Source organism: Augochlora pura, chromosome 4, assembly GCF_028453695.1.
Source record: "Augochlora pura isolate Apur16 chromosome 4, APUR_v2.2.1, whole genome shotgun sequence".
Classification (NCBI taxonomy): Eukaryota; Metazoa; Arthropoda; class Insecta; order Hymenoptera; family Halictidae; genus Augochlora; species Augochlora pura.
This window is the reverse complement of record NC_135775.1, coordinates 21147839-21173084: the sequence shown is the minus strand read 5'-3', so window position 1 is coordinate 21173084 and position 25246 is coordinate 21147839. Positions and strand designations below refer to the sequence as shown.

Genomic DNA, 25246 nt, shown 5'->3' with positions numbered 1-25246 from the left:
AAGCCATCCCCTGCTAGAAAAATAGTACAATCGACGCCGAAACGAAAGTAAGTTGAAATTGCGAAATAATACGCTTTTGTTTCGTCGCCCGCTTTCGATATAATCGAGTTCGCACATGTTCTGCCGCGATTCCGCCGGTACGTCCAACAATTTTTCAAATTGGATTTTTCGCCGGGAACAAAGTCACAAACGAAAAAGTTTCATTCCCCGCCATTTTTTACTTATTTTCGCACGTAGAATAATCTCCTGTCGATATTACAATCCGCAGTCCGCTCGGACGTTAGCTATAGACGCGTGTACGTGACAAATTTTCAAATTTGATTTTCCCGGACGCCTGTAACCCCCGACGGAAAAAAAAAAAATTATTCCACCGGTCCCTACTTATTTTTCCCCGCGTGCGATCGTTCCTATCCGGCTCGCAATTCGCGGGTCGGGCAATATAAAGAAATGTTTGCCGTTCGACAATTTTTTCGCGGGATCTTTTCGTTTATGCTGAATTTTTTAAAATAAACCGTAGGAACTCGCGCCACCGTAGGTCCTTTTACTTTTTTTTTACTTGGAATATAAAGGTGAACTTCCCTCGGGAAAACCGGCAGAAAATGCAAAGTTCTCTGACTATGGTTATATAACTTTTTATATGATTTTACAGTTGCGTCTATAACTAATTAATTTGTAGACTGTACACGTTTATACATTCGCGACGCGGGCATATTTTTTACATTTAGAGAAACGTAGAAATCAAAGAAGAACTTTAATAACATTTTTATATAATAATAATAATATTGTGGAGTGTTATACTAAAATGAAAATTTTCATGAATATCCACAGTCTATTAACATATTATTAACCTTAAAATTTACCTCGAAAAAGACGCGATTTTTGCTAAAAATATAAGAAAAAACCCACATATAATTGAGTATATGTTACCAAAGTAGTTCAATATTTTTTAACAGTATCAAAAGACGTCATATAGCGTCTCCAGTCAACAATGCGTTAATTCGGCTTCGTGAATCTCCAGTTAAAGTGTCAATCTGTATAAAATAATCAGTTTTCCGAACTCGCCACGCGGCGTTAGCGTCGCTCGGAAAAAGAACTCGGATAAGACGCTGATGAAATAGAATGTCTTTTATTTTTCTAAGTGCAATTTGATGCGCCTTGCTAGGAACGCCGCTAAACGGAACGGAACGTCTCCCGAGTGATGTTTATGGGAAACGAGGCGGGAGCCAAGGGGCTTCTTTCGAAGCGATCAAATTACGTACTAGCGTGCCTACTCCTGACATTTTGCTCGCGCAACCCCGTTCTGTGATATTCTCCGGAGAACTCCTTCGAATTAAACCTTTCTTAACAGCGATCCGAAAACAGCCGGATACCCTTTCGGCGTGTTCCATGGGCTTTCGCGTACGCGCAGAGAATTGCGCGTTTAATAAGCGCGATGAGAACCTCTTCGAAAATCGGCTCAGAAGTCAAATTACGTATAATAGCGAATTATTAAATCAAAATAGATCTCGAAGAAAGAAATAATATTAAAAATACTATGCAGGCATAAAATATTATATAAATATTTTATAAATTAATTTGGACGAGACAAATCATGTTTGAGAGATGAACATATTTTCTATAATATTTTGCAAGAGGTATACAGTTTTGATTAAATTTGGGATGGCTAACGCATCCTTTTTAAATTATTTTTATCCAGATGAGTATGCATATGTTTCACTGTTTTGGACAAGGACATCTTTTGCAATTGATTCGTCGAATATAGTGAATTATTCGGGGGTGATGAAACAATTCACCGATATATCAACTTTAAAATCGTAAACAGCGTCGAATAATTGTTTCCGAGTATCACGGACGAGATAACATTTCTATAATCCTCTGTTTCGGAGGGGCAAGAGAATCCATCCACCCCTTAGTTCCCCAGGGGTTACTAAAGTGAAATTGATACTTCAATATGTAGTGAAATCAAGGCGGTTTTATTATGCTTTCAATCAATTACCGCCCGATACAATTCGTTTGCTTATCGTTTTTCTTATTTTCCGGCTTCTCGCAATCTTCTCGCACTACGTTCGTTAGCCACGTTCATTTCGCCCCTTTCTAATTATTTATTGGGATCCCTATCGCCATCGCCAACATCTAGAATTCCCGTTTCACTTAATAAAATAAATAGATTTCTATTTTACAACCGATATACCTAAAATTTAATCATTAATTCTAATTTCTAACCGCGAAAAATAATCTTTTTAGTAAATATTTGGTATTGGGAAGTAAAAATTTTGCTAAAAATTTCTTGATATTTTTTAAAATCTGCTAAGTCACAAAAATTATGCGAATATTAATTTTAAAGACACGAATCGTCACTAGAAAATATAAAAATTACTTTAAGTCGATAAATAATCGCATCACTGTGTTTCAAAGACGACAAAATCAATTCCCATAAGTGAACAAGCGCTTCGTATTTTATTTAAAAATCCCGGGCACTTTTTGCCGCAACGTATCGTTGCTCGGGTTTTTAATTTCTTCCGTGGGAAGCCGCGCGCGTCGACGCGATTAAAAAGGGAACGCGCTGCGACAAAATTGCACGCAAGGGTTCCCGGGGCGCATTCGAATAAAATAAATGCCGTCTCCGGTTCGGAACCTCGTGCCGTAGTCGGCAAACGCGCGCGCGATCTAACGTCATACACGAAATTAGCAATGCAAATCCTTTGTTCCATTTTACGGATGGGCGGCTTGTGTAAGCCGCGTAAGCCAGAGGCGAAGTCGCCGCCGCGCCGACGCACGTGCAAACGTAGTTAATGTCCCGATTTCGAGCGGGACTAAACCACTGACATAATATGGCGGTGTAAACACTCTGTCGAAATACCGAAACATTCTAAATAGCGTTAGACGGGCCGTCGCGCGTTATTAACGTCGTTACGGGAGAAGAATCTGGCGGCCGGTATTCCGAGAAACTTCAATACTCCCTTATCCCTATCGCTCGTCTCGTTCCACGCCGCCATAGTAACGCAATCGGTTCGACGCTAACAGCCCCCCCATTCGATTCCGAAATCACTTCAGCTTGCAACGAATCAGGCCGACAACACAATTTTTATTTCGACGCGCTACCTCTACGATCACAATTCTTTCTCCCATTTCGTTTCTCGTATATATAAAATGATATTAAGCTTCTGCTACGAACTCGGAGTGTTGCGTTCGTCGCGCTGCTGCAAATACAATTTTTGTTACGATGTTTTCGCTTTTTAAGAAAAATTTTTCTCTTGCATTTTGGTCCTCATATTTATCAAAATTGTTTTCGCGTCTTTTCTTCCACTTTGAATTATTCACCCTTTTTGCCCTTATACTCTTTTACCCATTTTTGTTTCTTGTATTTATATTTATACTTATACTGTATTTATGTATTTTTATATTTATATATCTATGGCTTGTATTTAAAATATTCACTAATTTTTTAACGCACCCATTACACCATAAAATTTATATTTCCACGCTTCTGCTAATGAAGAAACCCGATCACTGCAATTTTGCGTATTTACGAAACAATATTCGCACGATCGGCACTGTTTTGAATTATTGGCCGATTTCAGCTGCATTTGTGTTCTTTGGTCGGGGTTTAGTTTAGACGACATACAATGGATTCATACATAGAGACACGTAACCGGTTACAAATGAATTATTCTTCATACATAATTTCACCACATTAGGATACGCGCATCGGCGTATCGCTGCGTGGAAATCAATTATGTAATTTGCTTTCCGAATTCAACGCAGTATTTCATTTATTACTATTGTTTCACGGATGAACGATTAAAGTTCATTTCAGTGTCCTGCGTTCAAAGGCGAGCAGAGGATTTTACGTGAACTATGAACACGGTGTCGTTTTAATATTGGAATTAAATGTAACACGATTGTTGTAATAGAAACGACACATTTCTTTTGTAATAATTAGTATATGGATTTTTATGCAAAATAAAAATTCTCTAGTTCGATTGCATCAATTATAATTATTTAATATTTTATTTATTTCTTTTAACGATGTATAAATATATAATATATATATGGTATCTGAAGTTTATTTTCAAAATTAATATTTTAAAGAATGATCGAATATTTCATAGAAAGTCATAATTCCTAGGACGATTAATAATTCGCATAATACAAATATATTTTTACTTCGTCAATTAAAATATCGTCAAGTACCGTAAAGTTACGCCAAGAATCTTCTTACATACAACTAATTGGTATGAATAGCTAGTCGTTTAACCAAATATTTTATTCACAGCAGCCCCTGTAAAATCCCATTGTTTAACGTAGCCGAGTGCAAAGCGGCAAATCCTCTTATAAAAGAAGCGAGGATGTAATTAAGAGATGTACGGGTTTCTTTGTAGAAAAGGGAAATTACTTGCTTCTTAACAGCTGCTATATAGGGATGGTGGTTTAATAACTGTAAAATCGGCCGCTCTAGAAGGTCATTTCGTAGGAAACAGACCATTTTCCCTTCTTTGAGTATCCGGCAAGAAAATGCAGGGAACGTAGTCCACGCTTAACTCATTATCTAAGTTCAATTAAACTCGCTTAAATCATCGGCAGTCCAGGGGCTGCCAACGAAAACCGGTATTCGTTTAGAAACTCGGCGGGAACCAGTTTTCGACTGTGTACTCTATATCTATAGACCGGCAAATTAATTTCATTACTCTTGCCGAAAAATAAACAGCGACGCATCGTAACTTTTGAAACGGTACTTGATCAGATACCAACTGCATAACTTTCTAACCCTACTCATCTTTCAAGTATCGAGGGTAGTATCGTTATTGGCTCCCTGAAAAGGAAATAGGAAGTTCGTAATTTTTGTTCATTATTATAAATTCGTGCTGGTAAATTCTGTAAAATTTTAAAAGAAATATATATTCAATTTTTTAAAGTATATCATGATGAAATATAATTTTTGTAACAAAGATTTTGTAATTTTAAAAAGAATGCTACGTTCTGCCGATTTAAGATAGTCATATAAAATAATTATTACATACAGTAAATTTTAACAATTCTATTAACCCTTGGTTGACGGACCATTTTAACAATTATGTTAATATTTCGAAAGATATTTTTTAATATTTTTCTCCTAGATATATTATTATTTCTACCAGTCCATTCAATTTAATTTCTTCAAATCGAGCACATTAGGTGACGCTTAATGAAAATGCTACCGCAGCTCAAAGTTCGCGCAAATTGTAAACGTTACAAAGCTCTCCCGATTTACGACGGAAATTTCCCGTAATGCAAAAGCGAGCGCACTTTATCTGCCAGTAAATGGATGCGCAAACATCGCTCGACTTCCCGGTGAATTTCGTGGCTACGGCACCGTTCCCGAAACGAGATATAAACCAAGAGTCGGCGATCACGGCACGTAAACGGATAATAAAAGGAAACGCGCGCGACGTTGTTATCTCGGGGGCGAGAGATGCCCGACAGATACATCCTAATTTCATTTTTCGGGCTTTTCGGGGAAGCGGCGGCGCGCCCGTTCTTTAAAAAATTCACGTTAAGCAAATTTCACGGAAGAAACGTCGGAGAATTACGGCGACGGTCGGGTGCGCGCGCGCGCGCTCGCGCGTGGTGCGTGGTGCGTGGTGCGTGCTGAAATCCTGACTATCCTTTTCATCGTCGCACACGCTCGAGGCTTTCGAAATTCGCGCCGCACGGAATACCGTTTCGCCCCCTTCCGCCCCATCTAATTAGGTCACAGCTTGTCGGTGGCCGCCTCTATCCTTTTGATGCCATTGATGGCCGACGAATGAGGCAATTAGCGGAGCCCGACGAGAGGTCAGAAATGCCGCTTCAAGAACAAGTATCGATCTCGCCTTTAAATTTAGGAATACGTCGACCCCGCCTCGTGCATGTGTGCCCTTTTTTGCGAACGAACTCGACGCCGTCGGCGCGCCGCGAGAGAGCCGTCTGCGATCCCAGCCTCGCACCTATTCCTGCCACCAGAACAGAACACGACAAAACGATTTACTCAAAACATTCGCAGCGCGCCGTTTTAAAAGGTATTACCTAGCGCGCTGGTACATTTATCGAGCTATTTTACTTGATTGCAGAATGTTGTGTGATATACCTCGGTTCTTCTCAAATTGCAAAATTGTCTTCTTAATGTTATTGATATTAGGGTGTCAGAAAACGCCTTTCAATCATTTCTGTTTAACACTATATTTACTATATTTACTATACATGTTAGACGACATCTTTCAATCATTTTTAATTGTTTCCTATATCCTAGATTTTATTTTTATTAGGAGCTTTCAAATGTAAGACGAAATCTACCATTTTACCCTTATGTAGTGTCATAATAGGCGATTCTTCTCAATTTTCAAAATCGTCTTAATACTACTTATACCGAAGTATCGAAAAACATTTCTCAATCATTTTTATCCAACACTATATTTACTAAACATATTATACAATATCTTTTAATAATTTTTAACTGTTTCTAATATCCTATATTTTATTTTCATTATAAGCTTCCAAATCTCATGCGGGATCTACCATTTTACCCTTATGTATTTAATTTTTGTTTATTCAGTCCCTTCTTCTTTCTCAAACAGTTTTAATCTCCCTCGAGATCATCTTTCACCGTGTTACATATAAAGATAGTAATCGGAAAGGTTCAGTTTTGATTTGATTTAATAAATTCCTTTCGCGTCAGCGTTTCTCGACGTTTACATTCGATACAGCGTTTCCGAAGAAGAATGCGCCGGGTTCCGCGTCGATAAGTGCTGGAATTGGATGCTGTTACCTAGCGGGAAAGGTGGAATTCTAGAACGCTGGAAAATATCAAAAGCGTCGCCCTGCTGCAATTCGCGGTGGCGGAACAACGTTTCCGGAGGGCAGAACAGAAAATTAGCTGTATCTGGCGCTCGAAGGTGTCCGGTCGAGTGATTCAGAGAGCACTTCTCCGCCGTGCGGAGCGTTTGTTTTGTTTCCAAATTTTCCTCTATCATCGCGACGTGAGCAAGCAGTCTTCGTTGCGTTCGCCGTCTTAACGGGGGAGACAAATTCGTTCTCGTAGACTGCTCGCGTAATTGTCCCGTTGCTGTTTATAATTTACGACGATGGCGGAACGGAATTAAATTTAATCGTTGGTCTTGAATTAGTTCGCGTGCTCCGTTGATACGAATTTTATTAGTAGCGAACTTTCTAATAATGGAATCTTTTGGATAGTTGGTACTTTAGATAGTGATTTAACATAGTAGGCAAATGATTATACGTAATTGAGGCAAAGGTGGTTTAAATTAAATTAGAAAAGACGCGGCGACTATGGATTTTATTGGAAAATAATAATTCATTCATTTTTAATTTATGGTACCGTTTAATATTCGATGTTAACTATTTATACGCTGTTAACAGTACTATGTGAACAGTAAACTTGTCAAAGCTTGTACTTCGCCATTGTACATTCAGAATTAGACATACGCAGGATTTAATCCTATCGATTGCGTTTAGTACCATAGCTGGTCGAAGCGCTCCAAATATTGTGTGCCACGATAATTCGCAGTTATAAACGTAGTGAGTGAGAAAATTGTATTATTGTAATTGCGAAAATTGTATGTATTACATATGCGAAATATTAATACCCTGCGGATTTGCATCTATGACGAAGAGGAATAAGATCAACTTGCGCAGTGGTAAAATATTAAAAAAATTAGAAATTGCTGTGCTGTTAGCTTCTGCGACTTGAAATTATTTTTAAAAATTACTAAATTCGCGATCTAGATATTAGAAATATTGGGAACATCATTTCGGTTATAATAATTTAGGATAAAGTGATCACTGTAGGTGTAACTTCTATTACAATCGAATACAGAGTTAGATAACAAGATATAATTATTCGATGGTGCCATTTGCCTCAGATTTTGCGAGATGCTGAAACTTGTTACTCTATTCGTCGTTCAACGTGATTATTTTCTAACGCCGTTACATTTCCTAATAATCGCGACGCACGTGACTATCACTTACCGTATTGATCGTAAACGATCGTCATCCAGGTAGTTGACCAGATTAATTTGACTAATTGGAATCTCTTGGGAGGCGATTGACTACTGGCTATTAGTTACAGCCAACATAAGCTTACGGCGAGGCTTAGTATATAATGAGTTTAATACTCAAATTGAAATTATATTCAATTCGCAACGCGGTCTGATAATTAGTCGAAAGCGACGTTCCGTAAATCTCACAACGTTCGGTAGATCTGCGATATTTATTCAACTCGTTTTACCGGCGCACGCATAAATTTCAATATTCGTCGATGCCGGACAAATTCATGTTTCATTATCAAACATTTAATAACTCTCATGGTCGAAATTTCTCGCGAGTTTTAATAGACTATATTAAATTATAGTTCACGTGTCTAGGCCACAAATTATGCCGGATGAAAATGAATTGCTCTATATATTGCGTATTATATCAATACTATATTAATACTATAACTTTCAAATACTATACTTCCTTCTGTTAAAAACAAATATTTCTTGCACTTGAATTAAACAGTAATTTCTCTTCTTTAATCTAACCTTTTAACTAAAAATCAAAATTTGAGATTAATCATAGTTTCAAATATTTTCTAGATTTAAATTTAAATAATTTGAATATTAACAGAAAATTTAGATTAATCGACCGAGCATTACCAACAATTGAAAACACTAACAAACTGAAGATTATCGCGAGAACATCGAATCGATTTGAACAACTGGCATGCCGGCTGTAATTAGAACAAAGCAGTACCAACGCAATCGGGGAAATGTTAGCGGCAAATCGGGGGAACATTTTCAAGACGACGGGTTTCCGCCGTTCTACCAGGATTTCAGTTGTATCAAATCTTCCTGTGTAATTCCTCGATCTCCCCCCATAGTTCGAAAGTTTCGCATTTACTGGAACTTCAACAAATACCGCTGCCGTGCACGTTCTACGAACTCTCGCGGCGCCGCGCGCGGCACGTAAAGATCGTACGGTTTGATTAAACTTTAATGATGGAAGTATGAATAAATCGTGCTGACGTGGGGCTATCGTATCAACGGTTCTGCATACGTATATCCCGTACATTATTCCCGACAATGATCTCGGATGTTTTCGTGAACGAGGAGGAGTGGGGGGGCTTTAGCCTCCTCGAAATTTTTAGTACAGTTCGCGCACTGCACGAGTGCAGGATTTTTAAACGGCTCCTCGTCGACGACTATCGTTCCCAAGAACTATAAATGCTTCGTGGAGTTGCAATCGAAATACTTATAAATCATGCGCGATCGAAAATTCTATTTGAATATTTTCTATGAAGCGACATAACAATATCGAGGATACAACGAATATATAGCGAGTATTTCCGCGAGATGATTTATCGTCTATATTTATCGCAAAAATCAGGAGATCTTGACATAGCCTTTTTCTATATAACAGTAGGAATGTTATCCGAATTTGCTGAGCGGGTTAAATCGTATAGAATAAAATGCTCTATTTTTCGGAAATTGTTAGGTTCGCGGCCCGGCAGTCAAAACGTTGATCCACGTATAACGTTTCACCGTTCCCTTATCGGTGGAACGAAGCAGTGTTTACCGAATAGAATGCCGCCATTGAATACGAGCGAGGCATAATAATAGTTTTCACTGTAAATACCGTTTGAGTACGCGGTGGTTGGTTGGTCGATGTTACGCGACGTCGTCCTTAGCCGAAAACGTTTTCCCTCACCGTAGCAAAATTGCTACGTGTGTAGGGGGGGAGAGGCTACAGGTAATCACCGTTTTCCCGACGCAACAAGGATGAAAATAAAATTCGATGACTGCACGCATATTTACCCCCGTCCGTCGGGTTGTTTCACTCCCGGAACACGCGTCATGCATATTCTATGAACAACCCCGGCACCGAAACCGCACGGCAGCCTTGCGGTAATGTTATCCTAGAAGCCTCCCGGATTCATACAGCCGCCGCCGCCGCCGCCGTCGCCTGCGCGAACGCATGCCTCGGATCGAAGATTTTGAAAAACGATAGAGCGAACCTAACCGCAACAGAGCTGCCGGGGGTTGGCTTTGATAGAACGTGCCACGTACCCTTTTACGTGCCGCGGCGTCGTTCTTCCGCCCGCCGATCGCCGTGTATTTTAAAACGGAATTATTCTTGCTAATTAAATTCTAACGGCGGCATCCCGGTTAATGAGCGGACTAAAAAGCGCGCCGACAACGGAATCATACGCGCAACCCATCCTGACATCGATTTGTTTAAACAACAGTTTACCGGAAATTTCTCTGAATATTTATTTAAAAATACTTGAACGGTTGCGGAGCCGGGCTCGAGAAGGGTTTTCGATGTTCGCATCGTCCACGGCGTAGAAATATTCAAGCAAAGTTGGAAGTAGCGATCCCTGTACCTAATTATTGACACAAGGGTTAAGCCGTTAGCGCTATTATCCCCGGGGAAAATTAAAATGGACGTTCTGTGTACAACGGCCGGGCATCCGTGAGTATCAACGGATTTCTGGAAAGTGCACAGTGTTCCAGATTTAATGCTGCTATTCGAGCGTTTAATTAACCGAGTGGCGAGATTATGTTTTCTTCTTATCAAAGGAACACTTGAAGCCTCTCCCGATTTAATATTGCCGGGCTCAGACTGTGTGGATTTTTATGCAATATAAAAATTGTCCGACTTAATTATGAGAAGTATAAGATGGATGAAGAAGCCTTTCATGTTTTAATAACTGCAATTTAATTGAAATAATGTAACGATATTTTTTAAATTCTTGTAATTAACTATTCTATATTTGACTTTCGTATTTTTGTAATAAATCTACAGCTTGCTATTTTTTATCGAACGAGCACAGTGCATAAGTGAATCTAACAAATTGTTGTCTGAGTTATCAAATCTTTTGTCCGAGTAACAAAGTATCATAGAAGCCGGCTAACTTATTTTAACGATTAAAAGAACTATGAAAACATGATACACCGTGTAAAAGATATTATTATCAGAGAGAGGCGCGAGTGGTCGTTACAGAGAAATCTTATCTTCGCGAAGGCTCGCCCTGTGATAATACGAGCGGGGAATAAAAACTTGGCGACGATGTACAGCGGTATACGGTCTCCCACAAAGGTGATAATATATAACAGCAATGGCGTGCTATAGTACATATAATAAAACTGGAATTGAGATAACAAGTTATTTATTTGAAATTTTTGTTAGAAATCCGTGGATTCATAATTTCCACAGATATTAATACTTTTATTAGTAATGATACGAAATGGCTGAGAAATGATTAAATTAATCGATTAATGATAAATATGTTATTCGGAGGAAATTGAGCTGTATTAAAGAATAGATAAAACAAAAAAACAGTGTATAGCGACACAGCTTAAAGCTGACCTAAAATTAGCCTAGAACTTCTACGTTTCGTAACCAGAGTTCGTTGACCTCAAAAGATATAATTAAATGCAATTACCTGGAAGTGTTTTAAAGTCTTATTCTCATTTACAAACTGACGAAGCATTAAACAGTTCAATCGAATTAATTTCTTCATTTAATTTCTAATTTTATATTCTGCTTTTGTTTCGAGCTCCCCATTGTCCCCATAGTTGGACCTTTTTACGCCACATGTGGGACAAGAGAGCTAATTGCTTCGTTTCTTTCTATGCAGTTTCAAAACCACTTTAAACGTTATTTTCAATCGCGATGTTTTCGGATTTACACAGAGAAGAGATGTTAAACTACAATTTCAATTTTCGTTTCGTATCTCTTCACGAAGGAGGTTCTCTACCCTTCTACGAACTTTTCTCGTCTAACCCCGCCCCCCCCCCCCCCCCGTACCATCGCGAGTCGCGTATCTCGTCGCGCTTATTACTCCGTTTCCGGAGAGAATCCTTCTCCCAGACGGGTGTAACGCATGAATCCACTTACCTCTTTGTCGCCCAACTGATGAACCCTGCAATGAAGAAAAGCGGTCTGGCTGACCGCCGTCGTCACGTTTCGAGGAACGTTCGTCTCGAACGTCGGCGTGTTAGTGACGTTGTGGCTGCTGAAGACGTTCGCTGCCAGCAGCTTCTGCTCCCGCGCAAAGTTACCTGTTGGAAAATAATTACAGAATCGATGAGTGGCTGGTTTCCGTTCCGCCCGGCAAGTTTATGGTACACCGGGGAACTTGTGGAACGCGGTAGTCCGCGTCCATTGCAGGTGGCAGAAGTTTAAACAATTTTTTATTGGTTTTTTTGCTAGTTCTCAAATGCGGCCGGGGGATACTTCAGCTGTGCAGATTTGGATTTTGCCTGTTTGATTAATTGTACGAAATTCATAATTTTTTATATCAATGCTGTTAACGTGGTTTATGATATTAATGTGGTTTGCACTGTTAATACTGTTTATTGTATGGAACAACGTGAAGCGTCATAATGATCAGTATATGTCACGACATGGAATAATATTATATATGAAAAAGAATCGAATAATTTTCTGAATTGTTTATTAGAATCAATGCAAAATGTCTTATTGTGTAAGATCAGTTTAAAGAGTCAGTTGAATATTAATTTTTGCAGCAATAAAGTGTACAAAGTAGAATTTAATGTTATTTAAAATGATTGATTAATTGGTCGAGATACCAGAATTAACCTAAACGATTTTACTCACTAGATTATGTAACATAGTTTATGTAACAGTACAGCAGTAATTTTGTAGCAATATTGTCGAAGCGGAAGAATTTGATTTTATTTATACCGGTTCGTTAGTTATGCCATTAGGTTACTAGCGTCAACGTAAACGATCTCCACCGGCGATCGGTATATTTTACGATACATTTTAGTATTGTGTTATAATAGCCGGACTCTAATTTTTAGAATAATAGTAAAAGGAAAGTGGAATCTCATTATGTTCCCAAAGGTTTGGTAATTAACCCATTTACTGGAATTAACGTGAATTATCTTAATGGGTAATCGATACATTCTGCGCTATAGTTCGGTATTGAATAATTGATAACTCACGAATCGGGGTCGGACACGGGAAAATGTTCCAAGGTAATTGCAATTCGAGTTTTTTCGAAAAGTGATAGATAGAATCGGGCGAACCGGTCGAATTTATTGCATCGTCTATGAACTAGAAATACAAATTGCTCGTAACAAATAGCGAGAAGGTGCAATTAAATAGAAACGTGTAGAAATTCATCCTTTAAATATAATTCGAACAAATTGCAAACAGTATTAGAATATTTGTTAATTATTCTGCTATTTCTGTTGTTTCGTATTTCGTTCTCTTATCTTTGTCTCAAACGTGTAAAATCCCGCGGACTAATTACCGGCCGGTATCCATTTCAGGAAACGTGGACATTAATTCAAAGCGAAAAACGAAACCCGTTACATTTAATACATTTTATGCGTTACTTCGCAGAAATGGTTCCGTTGTTTATGGAATCCGATACATATTGTCTTTCGGAAATAATTAAGTCCCGTTTCCTATTATTTTATGTCCGAGACGAGATCTCCATTATTACATTGTTTATCTGCTGAATCCTAACAACCTCGTTCATCGTCTAATAACACGAACCTATCTCGACATCTTCCGAGCATCCTCTCCTTTCTCTCACCTCTTAACGTTTCAATGATCCTCTCCTTCACTTCCAGATCTTATCCACTTATAAACTTGCACGTGATATCGTATAATTCCCTTTCCTCGCTTATAATCGCGAACATTTTTCGTATACCTACCACTCCACGGTCAATTGTACATAATCTCATCGGGCTCGCGAAATTTCTTACCACGTTATTTATATGTAATTCTATTTATTACAATACTGCGTCCTGCACATTTATCAGAAAATATTTGTTCCACATAAAATTGACAAATTTGAAAAGCAGATACACGGAAACCTAGCATTAAACTTCTATTTGCATAAGAATTCAAGTAACTTTTTATACGATAAGAATGAAATAAATTAAATTAATGGGTAAAGATTACATTAATCAAAAAATGATATAAACTGCAATAAAGAATTTCAACTGGCTCTATATTTTAGTTTTTGCACATAGAGCTGAAAAAATTTGCAAAATTATTACAGAAAATTAAAAGAAAACGATAAATGCGATACAATTAATAACATTAAGAATTTCTTTTTTTATTCGTAGAAAATGATTGAAACACGCTTTGAGCTTGCAGAAAAAAAGTGGCATTTGTCCTTGTAAAACAAAAAAGCCATTCGTAGTAGCGGATAAAAATGGAACGGCCATTTGCAACCGACAAACAAAATAGATTTCGAATCGTGACAAATAAGGGCGCTGCCGGAATTCCAATTTATATATATGTATATATATATATATAAAATATCTCGCACAGTGTCACGATTAAAAAGTATAAAAGCCCGTAGGTAGCGTCTATCGACCGCGCGGCAACCGCCTACACATTTCCATGCATTCTGCCTTCCTTTCTCGCGCCGGACACATTAGAGTGTAAAATTAATTGAGTTTGCGGGTACGATCGTCTACGTTTGCGGCGGCGTGTTCCTCTTCCCCCTATTCTCTCTCTCTCTCTCTCTCTCTCTCTCTCTCTCTCTCTCTCTCTCTCGCGTCCTTTTTATTTTGCGAAACGTAAAAAGTGCCGCCGGTTATTCGGCGCGATTACACCTAATCCTTATTTATGGACGGTGTATCAGGGGAACGACGGCGCCGCTAATTTCTTTAATCGCGACGATTGCACGCCGGTGTGTACGGCGTGCCACCTGTTCCTGATTGCTACCATGTTCGATTTAACGAACGGACCCCCGTTCGCTCTACCAAGATACACGCGGGTTCCGAAGAACGGCGTTGTCAGTCCATTAGTTCGTCGCTAGTCGCACGCGAAACTAATAAGACGATTGGTTCGGCGATTTGGTTAACGGGTAAATTGGTCGTTTTCTGGGAAACGTGTTGGACGAATCTTTATTACCTGCAGGTACAACCACTTTCAATTGCTGATGCTCGCTGGTCGAGTCGATTTACTTCGCTACTCGAGTCTTTTTATATTTTGTTATACTCGATCGACCATTGCCTTTTTTTTGTTCGAAATCCAGTTGGTTAGATAATAGTATTTATTATTAGGCTTTTGTGGTAAGGAATTTATTATAATATGTGTTCGTTGGATAATTTAGTATTGTACAGTAATTTAATATTGACAATTTATTGTTAGGCGCGTATAGTAGGCAGTTTATTATTCGATAGGTATATTCGACAAATTTTTAATGTACACGTATATTAGACAGTTTGTTAATATACATTTATATTAGATAGTTTGTTGATATACATTTATATTAGATAGTTTGTTAATATACATTTATAATAGATAGTTTGTTAATATACATTTATATTAGATAGCTTATTAATATACATGCATATGAGACAGTCTATTAATATACATGTATATGAGGTAATGTATAATATATTATTACTTTCAGCGTCGACAATCAGCCACTAAAATCCTCACATATTTAAAACAATTTAATTAATTAAAGCCAAACTAGAAAGTTAATATTTTGTATACAGGATATCATTAGAACTCTTTTGCATTCGAAACATTCTAGTCAAATTCAGTTCGTCAAAACATATTGCAATAAAAATGAATCTTAAAAATTGGTTAGAAATTAGTGTCACCCATATTTGACCGACGTGTTAAAATTGCGAATGTTAAATATACAAATAAAGAATCTATCGAATAATATTGAAATATACTATACGATGCAGGGATAAGAGCCCAAAGAGAGCGTCTCTGCCACAGGTGTACGGTAGAGAGAGAGAGAGAGAGAGAGAGTGATGAAGCGTTCAGCCAACAAGAATAATCAGAAGCACTCAGATTCGTTGTCAGTAGCAGTTAGTTTAAACAGCGTTTCGGTTTCACAGAAGCAATCAGGCTTCACCCTGGAACTAGCCAATCGCTTAGTTCAAAGAGGAATCGGTCACAAACTGTCATGAGTGCTATCAGATGTACGGTTGCTCGACGGCCAAACCAGCAAATTACGAGCGAGATCGTTTTCGAAATAAAAAGTATCGTCCCGTGTACACCATTGACATCGATCCGGACCGATTATCCAAACGTAAACGGTGTCGTCGTTTCCACGTCGGTTGTCAAGTTATAAATAAAACTTGCGTCGAACGCGAGAGCGATAAATGATGCTTTCGGGAATGTCAACAGTGAATTTCTCGCTGGGCCGAGCGTATAATCAATAAATGCAAAGCGGATCATCCTATGAAATATCGTGCGCGCATACCTTGGTATAATGATCGAGACTAATTATCAATCAACTTTTCCTGCGCACAATTAGCACTCCTTTGACTTAATATAGCTTCGTTGCTGAAATATTCTTTCCTAATTATCAAGTATTAAATTATCGATTTCACTGTCAAACAGCTCGCATTTGGTAAAATAAAATACTTTGATCATTGTTAATTAAACTAGAGAAATAGCTTAGATGTCATAGAAAAAAATAGTAAAATATTTCTCTTAATTAATATAGAGAAATAGCTTACATATAGTTAAAAAAATGGTAAAATATTTTACATATAACAGAGAAAAATAGCAAAGTACTTAGATTATTGTTAATTAAAATAGAGAAATAGCTTCTATTTAAAAGAAAAATGGTAAAATAGTTTTCATATAATACAGAAAAATAGTAAAATCTTTTAGTTAGGATCGATGAACGTACAACGCCGGTTAAAACAGTTAAAAATGTCACTCGAAAAAGAAGTTACATATTTCTCGTGGCCCGTGACAACGTTCAACCTCATCTCTAGCAAATGACTCTGCAGAAATTGAATGAACCGAGGTCTCTGAGACTTTACCTCGCCCAGTTTCTTCCCCAGACGTCTCTCCAACCGTCAACTACCTTTTTAAGCATCTTGACAAGTTCTTACGAAAGAAGACTTTCAATAGCCGACCAGCAGTTGCAGACGCCATCGACGATTTTATTTGCCTCTGAACTTCGGATGCTCAATACCCGTTGCAACAAAATCATTTTCTTGTCGGCGTGGTATGCGCACAACTTGCTAATTATCTCGCATCGCGAATTATTTTCCACGATACAATGTATTGGAATCGATCGTCTAAAATTTTAAACGTATTGAAACTTTAATAAACGCTCGCGTGACTTATTTAGCAATTATAGATGAACTTGTCGTGATCGTTTGTGAATTACGTACGAATTTAATACGATCGTATATGAATTTAATATCAATGTATATGACGGGTATATGAATTTAATATCAATGTATATGACGGGTATATGAATTTAATAATACTATATACGAAGGATATATGAATTTAATATCACTATATATGAGTCACGTATTAATTTCATCGTAAATAGCGTCAGCAATTTTAATACAATTAAATATTTCATTTATGCAATTTTTCGTGATAACTAAAAAGAGTATAGATCTCTTTCTTTCTCTATTTATTAAATTCAATGTATTAAATCATCAGTAATTTAAATACTTTCTCGAGATTTTAATTCAAAAGAAAATTCCTGTCTAGTTTATGTCTTTATAATTTATCAATCTTACTAAGAATAAAATTTGACAGATTTCAATTTTTTCATTTAACTAAAAACGTATATATATTTATATCTATAAAATTATCACATAAAGTGTTTTACCGTAAAAATAAAAATCTTAAAAGATACTTATCCTTTCGCAAGGAAATGTTACTGTAATTACCAAATCGATTTTTCTCGCGTTACCAAACCTCGAGATTAAATAAATTACGGTAGAAAAGCATTTAGCGAGATCACGACGCAGCTCGAAGAATTCGAAAATCCTAATGAGAATCACGGACACGGCATCAAGGATGCCGCAAGCAGGTGCGCGTCGCAGGCGAAAGGCCTCGTGTTTCTCTATTATGCAAGAGAAAAACCGAAGACAACAGCTGCGTGCGACGTCGGGAACACAAGGATTTACTATCTTTCGTCGGTGACTTCTTTCGGAGGGGATAGGGGGAGAGAACCGCGCGAGACGCTCCCTGAAATATCGATGAGACGCAAGCGAGCGAGAAATCGTTGTTCATCCAGTTAGATTCCTTTGCGTGACTGCCGCCCGCGATTTCTCCCGCGCGAGCCCGAACGGCTCCCCGAACATTTTGCAAACATTTCACGGAATGATTTATAGCGAATCGGATGTTTGAAGAGCCGCTGGAATGCGCGGACAGCCGCATGCAAATCTTCCAAATTTATTAACCACACGCGGCCAACTCGAACGGATTTTCGTATGACGTGAACGACGCGGATTACTGTTTGTCTTGTCGAGCTGCACCGATGCTGTCCCCCGGACGAAAAAACACGGCGCGTTCGAGTCGGCTAAAACGGAATATGTGTTTTTTCCGTTACCGGCGCGCTGCCACGGATCGCGGGCATTTTTGGCGGAAAAAAAAGGATTATGAACAACAGATAAGAGACCGCGTTTGCTCGTCGTTCTTCGAAGAAGTCGCTCGAGTGGTTAGAATAGCGTAGCCAATTACCGTGGCACCGAGCCAATCGCTGTGCTTTTCGTTTACTTAACCCGCGCAATTAACTTCGTATTTATCGAATAAGACGCACTTTTATTCTTCCCTTTCATTGCGGTTTTTTAATAAAAAAAACTCCTGCGAGCGTTTCCTCTGATTTTAAAGAAATCCTTTCTCGTTTCACGCAATTGTGTAATTGCGTAACTCCGCGCTCGTCCCGCGAATGCGATTACGGAAAATAAAGCCGGTAAAAGAGAGACGTCTTATCTCCCCCTCGTTATTTTCCGTATACTTTTCCGCTCAACTGACATCCCGGGTCGAAAGAACGGAACCATAATTACTCGCGGAAATCGAGAAGAGATCGCGGTGTTCGAGCAGTCGAAAAGACGCGATCGTCGTGGAAGCACGTTTCGAGGTATCGCGGACTCGTTGAAATATTGAGTCTTTCAATAAAAGGTAATTAACGGTCGCCATAAATTTCTTCAAGTCGCGCGATGCAGTTCCGATAATCGAACAACCGTGCACAACAGAGGCTTCAACGACACCGGCGACAGTTTATTGGAAAGATCTACAGTTTTGTCGGTTCGGTCGGTTTAATTTGCGCTGATCAATAGATAGAGGGGCACTAAATAACCGTGGTTGTCAATTGCAACGAGGAAAAATCGTTACACGTCGGGGAACGAAGGTGCTCGGCGCACTTCGGCGTTATAATTCAAATGTTGTCCGCCGCGCGATTAATAATATATATATATATACTCACCGGTCGCGATAACGGGAACCTTTTTCCGAGGGCCGACGTTTATTTCCGGTTGGAAAAACATTTATGGTACCACTTTCCCACCGTGCTATAAATGACGCCCTTTGATTCGTCCACGAGGACACCCGTGCGAATTTCAGAATTTTTTGAAAACCATTTCGAAAGCTACTTGGACCGAAAGCTGAGTAAGCACTTCCGGCTCCATTGATTTTGCCCACGTTCTGAATAAATCTACATTTTCCAGGGAGCTCGAACTCCGTTTAGCTTTTGTTCGGGAAAGAGAGAGAAAACGAGAGAGAGAGAGAGAGATTACTATATATCAGGAATATTTTGAACGCTGTTTTATTGATTTTAATTCAACAAGTGTGTTACGTATCCGTCATATTTAAATAAAATAAATTGAATTAACCGCTGGATAAAAATGAAAATGTTATCGAATAACTTTTATAGTTTCATTACCTTTATTTCGGGGATATTAGCTAATGCAAAATTAGTTAACTTCTTCAGAGATGAATTTTTATAGTTGCAATCCACTAAGGGATTTTGTAGCGAATAATTTTTCAACTAATCCTCATTTTCTTTACACTTAAAATAATTATAATTAAAAGAAATACTAAACGCACACATACGTGACCAAACGCGCAAATAGGTTAACGCAAAATACAATTACGCGATAGTGGAGTTACGGATACGTTTGACTAGTTAACGAACGCGATTTAATAAGGATACGTTGCCTCTCTCGTAGACTTTATTTGTTGAGAAGTTACACGGCAATTTTATATTTCGCTGCGACGTGGACATTTTAATATATACTGTAAACTGGCGTATTATATGAAAAGCGTAGAAATCTCTACGAACCGGTCGAGATCAGAATTTTAATACAGCGAGTTTAGTTAACAAAAGTAAGCGTTTCGTAATGCCGAAACTGTTCGCGTTCATTTTCGTAGCAAAATATCTGTGTGGACTTTTACGTTCATCCGTTCGCAAGCTTTTCCACCAGTACTTTACGCAGCCATGTTTCGTAACACTGCGCATGATTCTCTTTCAAACGCGAACGCTTTTCATATCTGCTATAATGAATGCATTTTTAAATGCTTTTCTCGTTCTATAGTGTATTCCACTGGGCAGATTAGATTTGTAGCAACTTTTACGAATCTACGAAATTCGTTTCATTTTTCATTCTTGATAGATTGTATTTATTTGAAATGGAAGGAACTTTGAATTAACGAGGCCTGGTCTTTAATAACATTCTTTTATCAAAAGAGGCAGCGATCGTCATTTATAAATATTTTTAATCCAGTAAATTAGATTAATATTATTAGAAATTTTGAGACTGCTGAGATTTAATTGCTCTAACAGTTTTGTTATATTTTTATTCGAATATTAAATAGCAGGATCAGTATGAATTCATTTTATTAAATTATTATTAATGGTACAATTTTTTAAATAGTACTTTTGAGAGTACTATTAATAGTACATTTAATAATATAATTAATAATAGTTTTAAAAATAATATTAACAATACCTTTAATAGTACAATTAATAGTATCTCTAAAAGTGCTATTAATAGTGTCTTTGATAGTGCAATTAATAGTACCTTTAATAGAACAATTGATGGTATCTTTAATAGCGTTATTAATAGTACAATTATTAATACTTTCAAGACTGCTACCATTAATATCTTCAATAGTACAATCATTATATTTTCTCACGGATAATAATTAATAGCACCGAAGAAGAGTGAACGCATCCTACGATCTAATCTTCGACGAAAAAGACGAGGAGCTGATAGTATAATTAAATCCCAGGAACCTCAACGATTACGCGACTTAATCTTGATGCTTCGTCCCTTAATAGACTTAAGCTTGCTCGGACAGCTTTCGGAATTTATCAGAACCGGGACACAATGGAGCAAGATCAAGAGAGGAAATTACAGCAACGGCGTACTCTCGTAATTGCGATCTGCGTTAATGAAAAAAAAAGAGAAAAAAGAAAAAGGAAGGAGGAAGAAGAAAGGAGGAGAAGAAGCCGTCGATTCGGAAAACGGGAGAACGCGGTAAACGATCGTTCCGACGGTGTTTCATACGCAATTAAACAGAGACAGAGATGCCTGCAAAGGAGGCGCTCGTGCGTGCCATTCCGAAATTCCATCGGAAAGTATATTTCGCTGCGACTTCGAGTGGTTATGAGAATCAGCCTTAATTACATACGGGCGGCGATGGTGGGGGAGGGTTCACGTTAGTAATTGCGACCGGTTAATTAGATTTTCATGTCGGCGTGCCCGGCTCGCTGCAGAAATAGCTGACAGACGAAGAACCGGATAATAGCGATGCGCAAACAAAACTGGACACTCGCGTACGCGCGCAAGTTTAATCAGCCGATTATTATTGCCGCATCATAATCGGGGCTCGTCGCCGTTGTCTTTTCATTTCGCTGATTATTACGGATCCGCTTCAGACGCGAGTTTTAACGAGTTTTCGAACGCCTGCTGTTTCGCGCGTCAATATTCGTTTAATCGCAGCGAGAGCTTCGTTCGCACGTAAAAACACATGTATCGCCTTTTTCGTCTACTTTGTTTAACGTCATTGCCTTTTATCGACGCCATTTGAAACCATTAACTTCGTCGCTCTAATCTAGACCTCGCAGTTACTATTAAAAATCATTTTGATTTCGTCGGACTAATCGTTGACCGCAGCCTTTTCAGTTAATATTATCGATCTCATCGTTTCTAGTTAATATTATCAATCCCATCGTTTTTAGTTAATATCGTCGACTTTGTCCTTCCTATTTTAATTCTTCGATCTCATCGATTTAATCTAAAGTCGTCGACCTCGCCACTTTTATTTAACATTATCGGCACTATCGTTTTCGTTCAATATCACTGTCTCCGCCGTTCCAAATTAATATCACTCGCCTCATCGTTTTAATTAAAAATCGCCGGTTCGATCGTTTCAATTCGGCGACATTGATTTAATCGTTTCAATTTAGAGCCATCGTTTAAATCGTTTTAATTCGAAATCATCGATTAAATCGTTTCAACATTCAAATCATTTCAATTTAAATTCATTTCAGTTTAAAATCGTTTCAGTTTAAAATCATATACGTGCGAGCATATAATTATCGCAAATGTCCCGGAAACGTTCATTTTTATAATTTATAATCGCGGAACCGTGACGAAACGAACTCGCAGCTCCGGCGTCAACAAAATATACGTTATTTTACGATAAATCTCGTTCGACCCGGCATTTTTCAAGGTCATTATGAACCGCTCGAGTGCATAAAATTTCATGGGTCGCGCGTTATAACCCGTTCGATAAATCGTCCGAAATGATTCCATTATTCGTTCCGAGTGCATGTAAAACTAACGATCACCATTTTAATCCGCTTAACCGGCTGAGTTTGGGATTTATCGAATAGTTTATAGAATAAATTCTCCAACTTTCGATTTATGCGCGGAAATCTCCTCACCTTTTCGCGAGCCCGCCGCCGATGATTCTGGCGTCGAATCGGCGCGGAAGTTCCGGCGGGACTGGCGAAAATTTTCATTTCACTTCAATGTGCGCCACGATTCGAAAACGTTACTGTTTGAAACAAAAGCGGTGATAAAAAAAATTACTCGCTGTCTCGTATGTAATTCAAACGAATTTTCTATTTATTTGTGACAACTGTTCATCTTATAGTTTGGCGTGATACGATGCGGAGAGAAAATTTAATTATGTTACGTTATTAATTTAAAAATATTTTATTATATGCAGATTTTCACAGGAACTGTGTCGAAGCGTTTTATATTAAATAATTCGCCATTTAAGATCAATGAACCGCGCGATGTAATCACAAATGTAATTACATTAATATTCAGCGGATAAAAGACAATTTCGATCGCAATAATAAATCACGTTTAATGATTAGAAATAATAATAGAATTAAAACAGTAATATACAAGAATTAAAAATATTAATAGACAGCTGATTTTTGTGCAAAATAGAAATTTTTTAAAACGAGAATAAAATCAAAAAGGAATCCGCTCTTCGATAATTTCGACCAGATAAAATCGTGCAATAAATTATTGCATCGACTATGCTATACTTCTCCAATCGATCTCCGCAACGATTCCATAAAATCGACGTCCGTCGATTAACCGCGGCATCTCTAATTCACACCATCCGTGGATAATCTCGCCGCGACTTCGTCGTCGAATAACCGGGGCCCGGTGTCGAATCCAATTGAAAAGTAACGAGAGCCTGCGAAAGCGGGTAACGAGTCGCGGATTGGAACCGTTTAAAGCTCGCGGCAAAACCTGATTCGCGCGGGGTAGCCAGTTTCGGTGTACGTTCCCCGCCGAATTGCCGAGATTTGTCTGTGACAGGCCGATGACGAGGCTACAAAGGTCGGGCGCCACAATTTCGCGGGGGCGAATTTAGTGACGGCGTGCGCGCACGAAATCCCACGGAATCCTTGTTGGCTGATCGGCATAAAGGGGCTCTATACAAACGTTATCACCATGGCTGACACGCAATCAAGGTGGAAAACGAAATAGCTCATTTGCAGCGTGCGATTAGCCTCGGAGGTCGCCTAACGATCTATGCGAACCGGCGCGCGGCCGGCCGGCACACCGACTGTCTCCGTCAGCCGCGCGCAAAACCTCACCTCCGATCTGACCCTTTCCCCCCCACACCCCTCCGGACCTTTTATCTACCTCGTGTCCTCCCGCGTGTTCTCCCTTGGTGTTTCCTTTAATTCTCGGTTACCGCTGTTAATTAGCGGCTCTCGCTATCCTGGTATTTACACGACTTCTCCATTTCTATTTAGTTAGAGCGGCAGCGGAGGCTCGTTTGAAAGGAACAAACGTCTGCGCCGCGGAAACGTCCGCATTCAATTTTCTATTTTCGCGAATCCTTCGTCGGGTCCTCGCTCCGCTGGATCACCTAACGATGCCTTTTCCAACGGATTCCTTGTAACCGGCTACTTTGTTACCTATTGTCGCTGCACCCGGTAATCGAGAATTCCGCCGTGAAGTGTTTCTACTCCGACTAAAATTATCCGCGGACGCTTTTGGGTTTTCAGCGGCCCGTATTGTGTGCTCATCCCTTGCATCTGCGTGGAAGAATTGTTTGTGGTACAATAATTTCCAGTTCGGTTAGAATGATCATAACGTTTCGTTCTTTGAACACTTCGAATTGCTAGGAAGATTTCGTTTTTAATCTTTATAATGTTAATGCAATTCCTTCGTTTAAACCTAACAGTTGATACGCAGTAAAGAAGTAGAGAAAAATTTCATTTCCTCAAGATAAAGAAATAGAAGATATAAAATAAAAAGTAAAAATTAAATTAAAATTAAAAAATAAAGAAATTGTATTAAAGATAAAACTCCGCCTTTTTTTTAACAATTTTAATAAATTTTATTTAGTCTACTAATTTTTTAAAAATATACAATTTGATACACCGCTGTTAATAGCAAAGCATCGGCGATCACTATATGCGACGTCTCGGTAGTTAGTACACGTGACTTCCGGCGTTTTTCCCAGCATCGACCGAATTCTTCGCCGCAGTTTCGAAGCAATCAGCTGCCGGCACGGTTAGGTCCCATGCTGGTTCATAATACAGCACACGCAAGTGGCGCGCACTGGAGGCACAGATTGATCTTGCCCGGTTGTCTGTTTGCTTGATTCTGCATATCTCGCCAATGTTGCGTTTTCCCGCGAAGCATAACAGTTTCCGCCCCCCTCTCCCGACCGTTCCCCCCTCGCGTGGAACTGAATATTAAGCAGGTCATTCACAATGATGACCAATGATATCGAGCTTGGCTCCCTAGATTTGCACACAGATGACTCGTCGCCCTCGAAAGGCACGGAATCGATACACTCGTCGTATCTTTTATAATCGTGTTATACTCGCGGAACTGTCTTCATTACTACGGTCAGCATCGAATGAATATTTAAGTTGGATGTTTGTTTAAATGATTGATATTTGATTTTGGGAATGGTAGTACCGTGAGCTGTTTTATTAGGTCGTTAAATATGAAATGTA

General features: G+C 38.7%; 1 protein-coding gene across 1 annotated transcript in view; it reads right to left on the bottom strand.

Moving 5' to 3' along the window:
- The window catches only part of Dpr1 (defective proboscis extension response 1), a 528341-nt gene that overhangs the window by 353199 nt on the left and 149896 nt on the right, over window positions 1–25246 (bottom strand). Inside the window, exon 2 of the mRNA XM_078178615.1 lies at window positions 11917–12080. Coding sequence (XP_078034741.1) covers window positions 11917–12080 — 164 coding nt within the window. The remainder of the gene's footprint in view (window positions 1–11916; window positions 12081–25246) is intronic.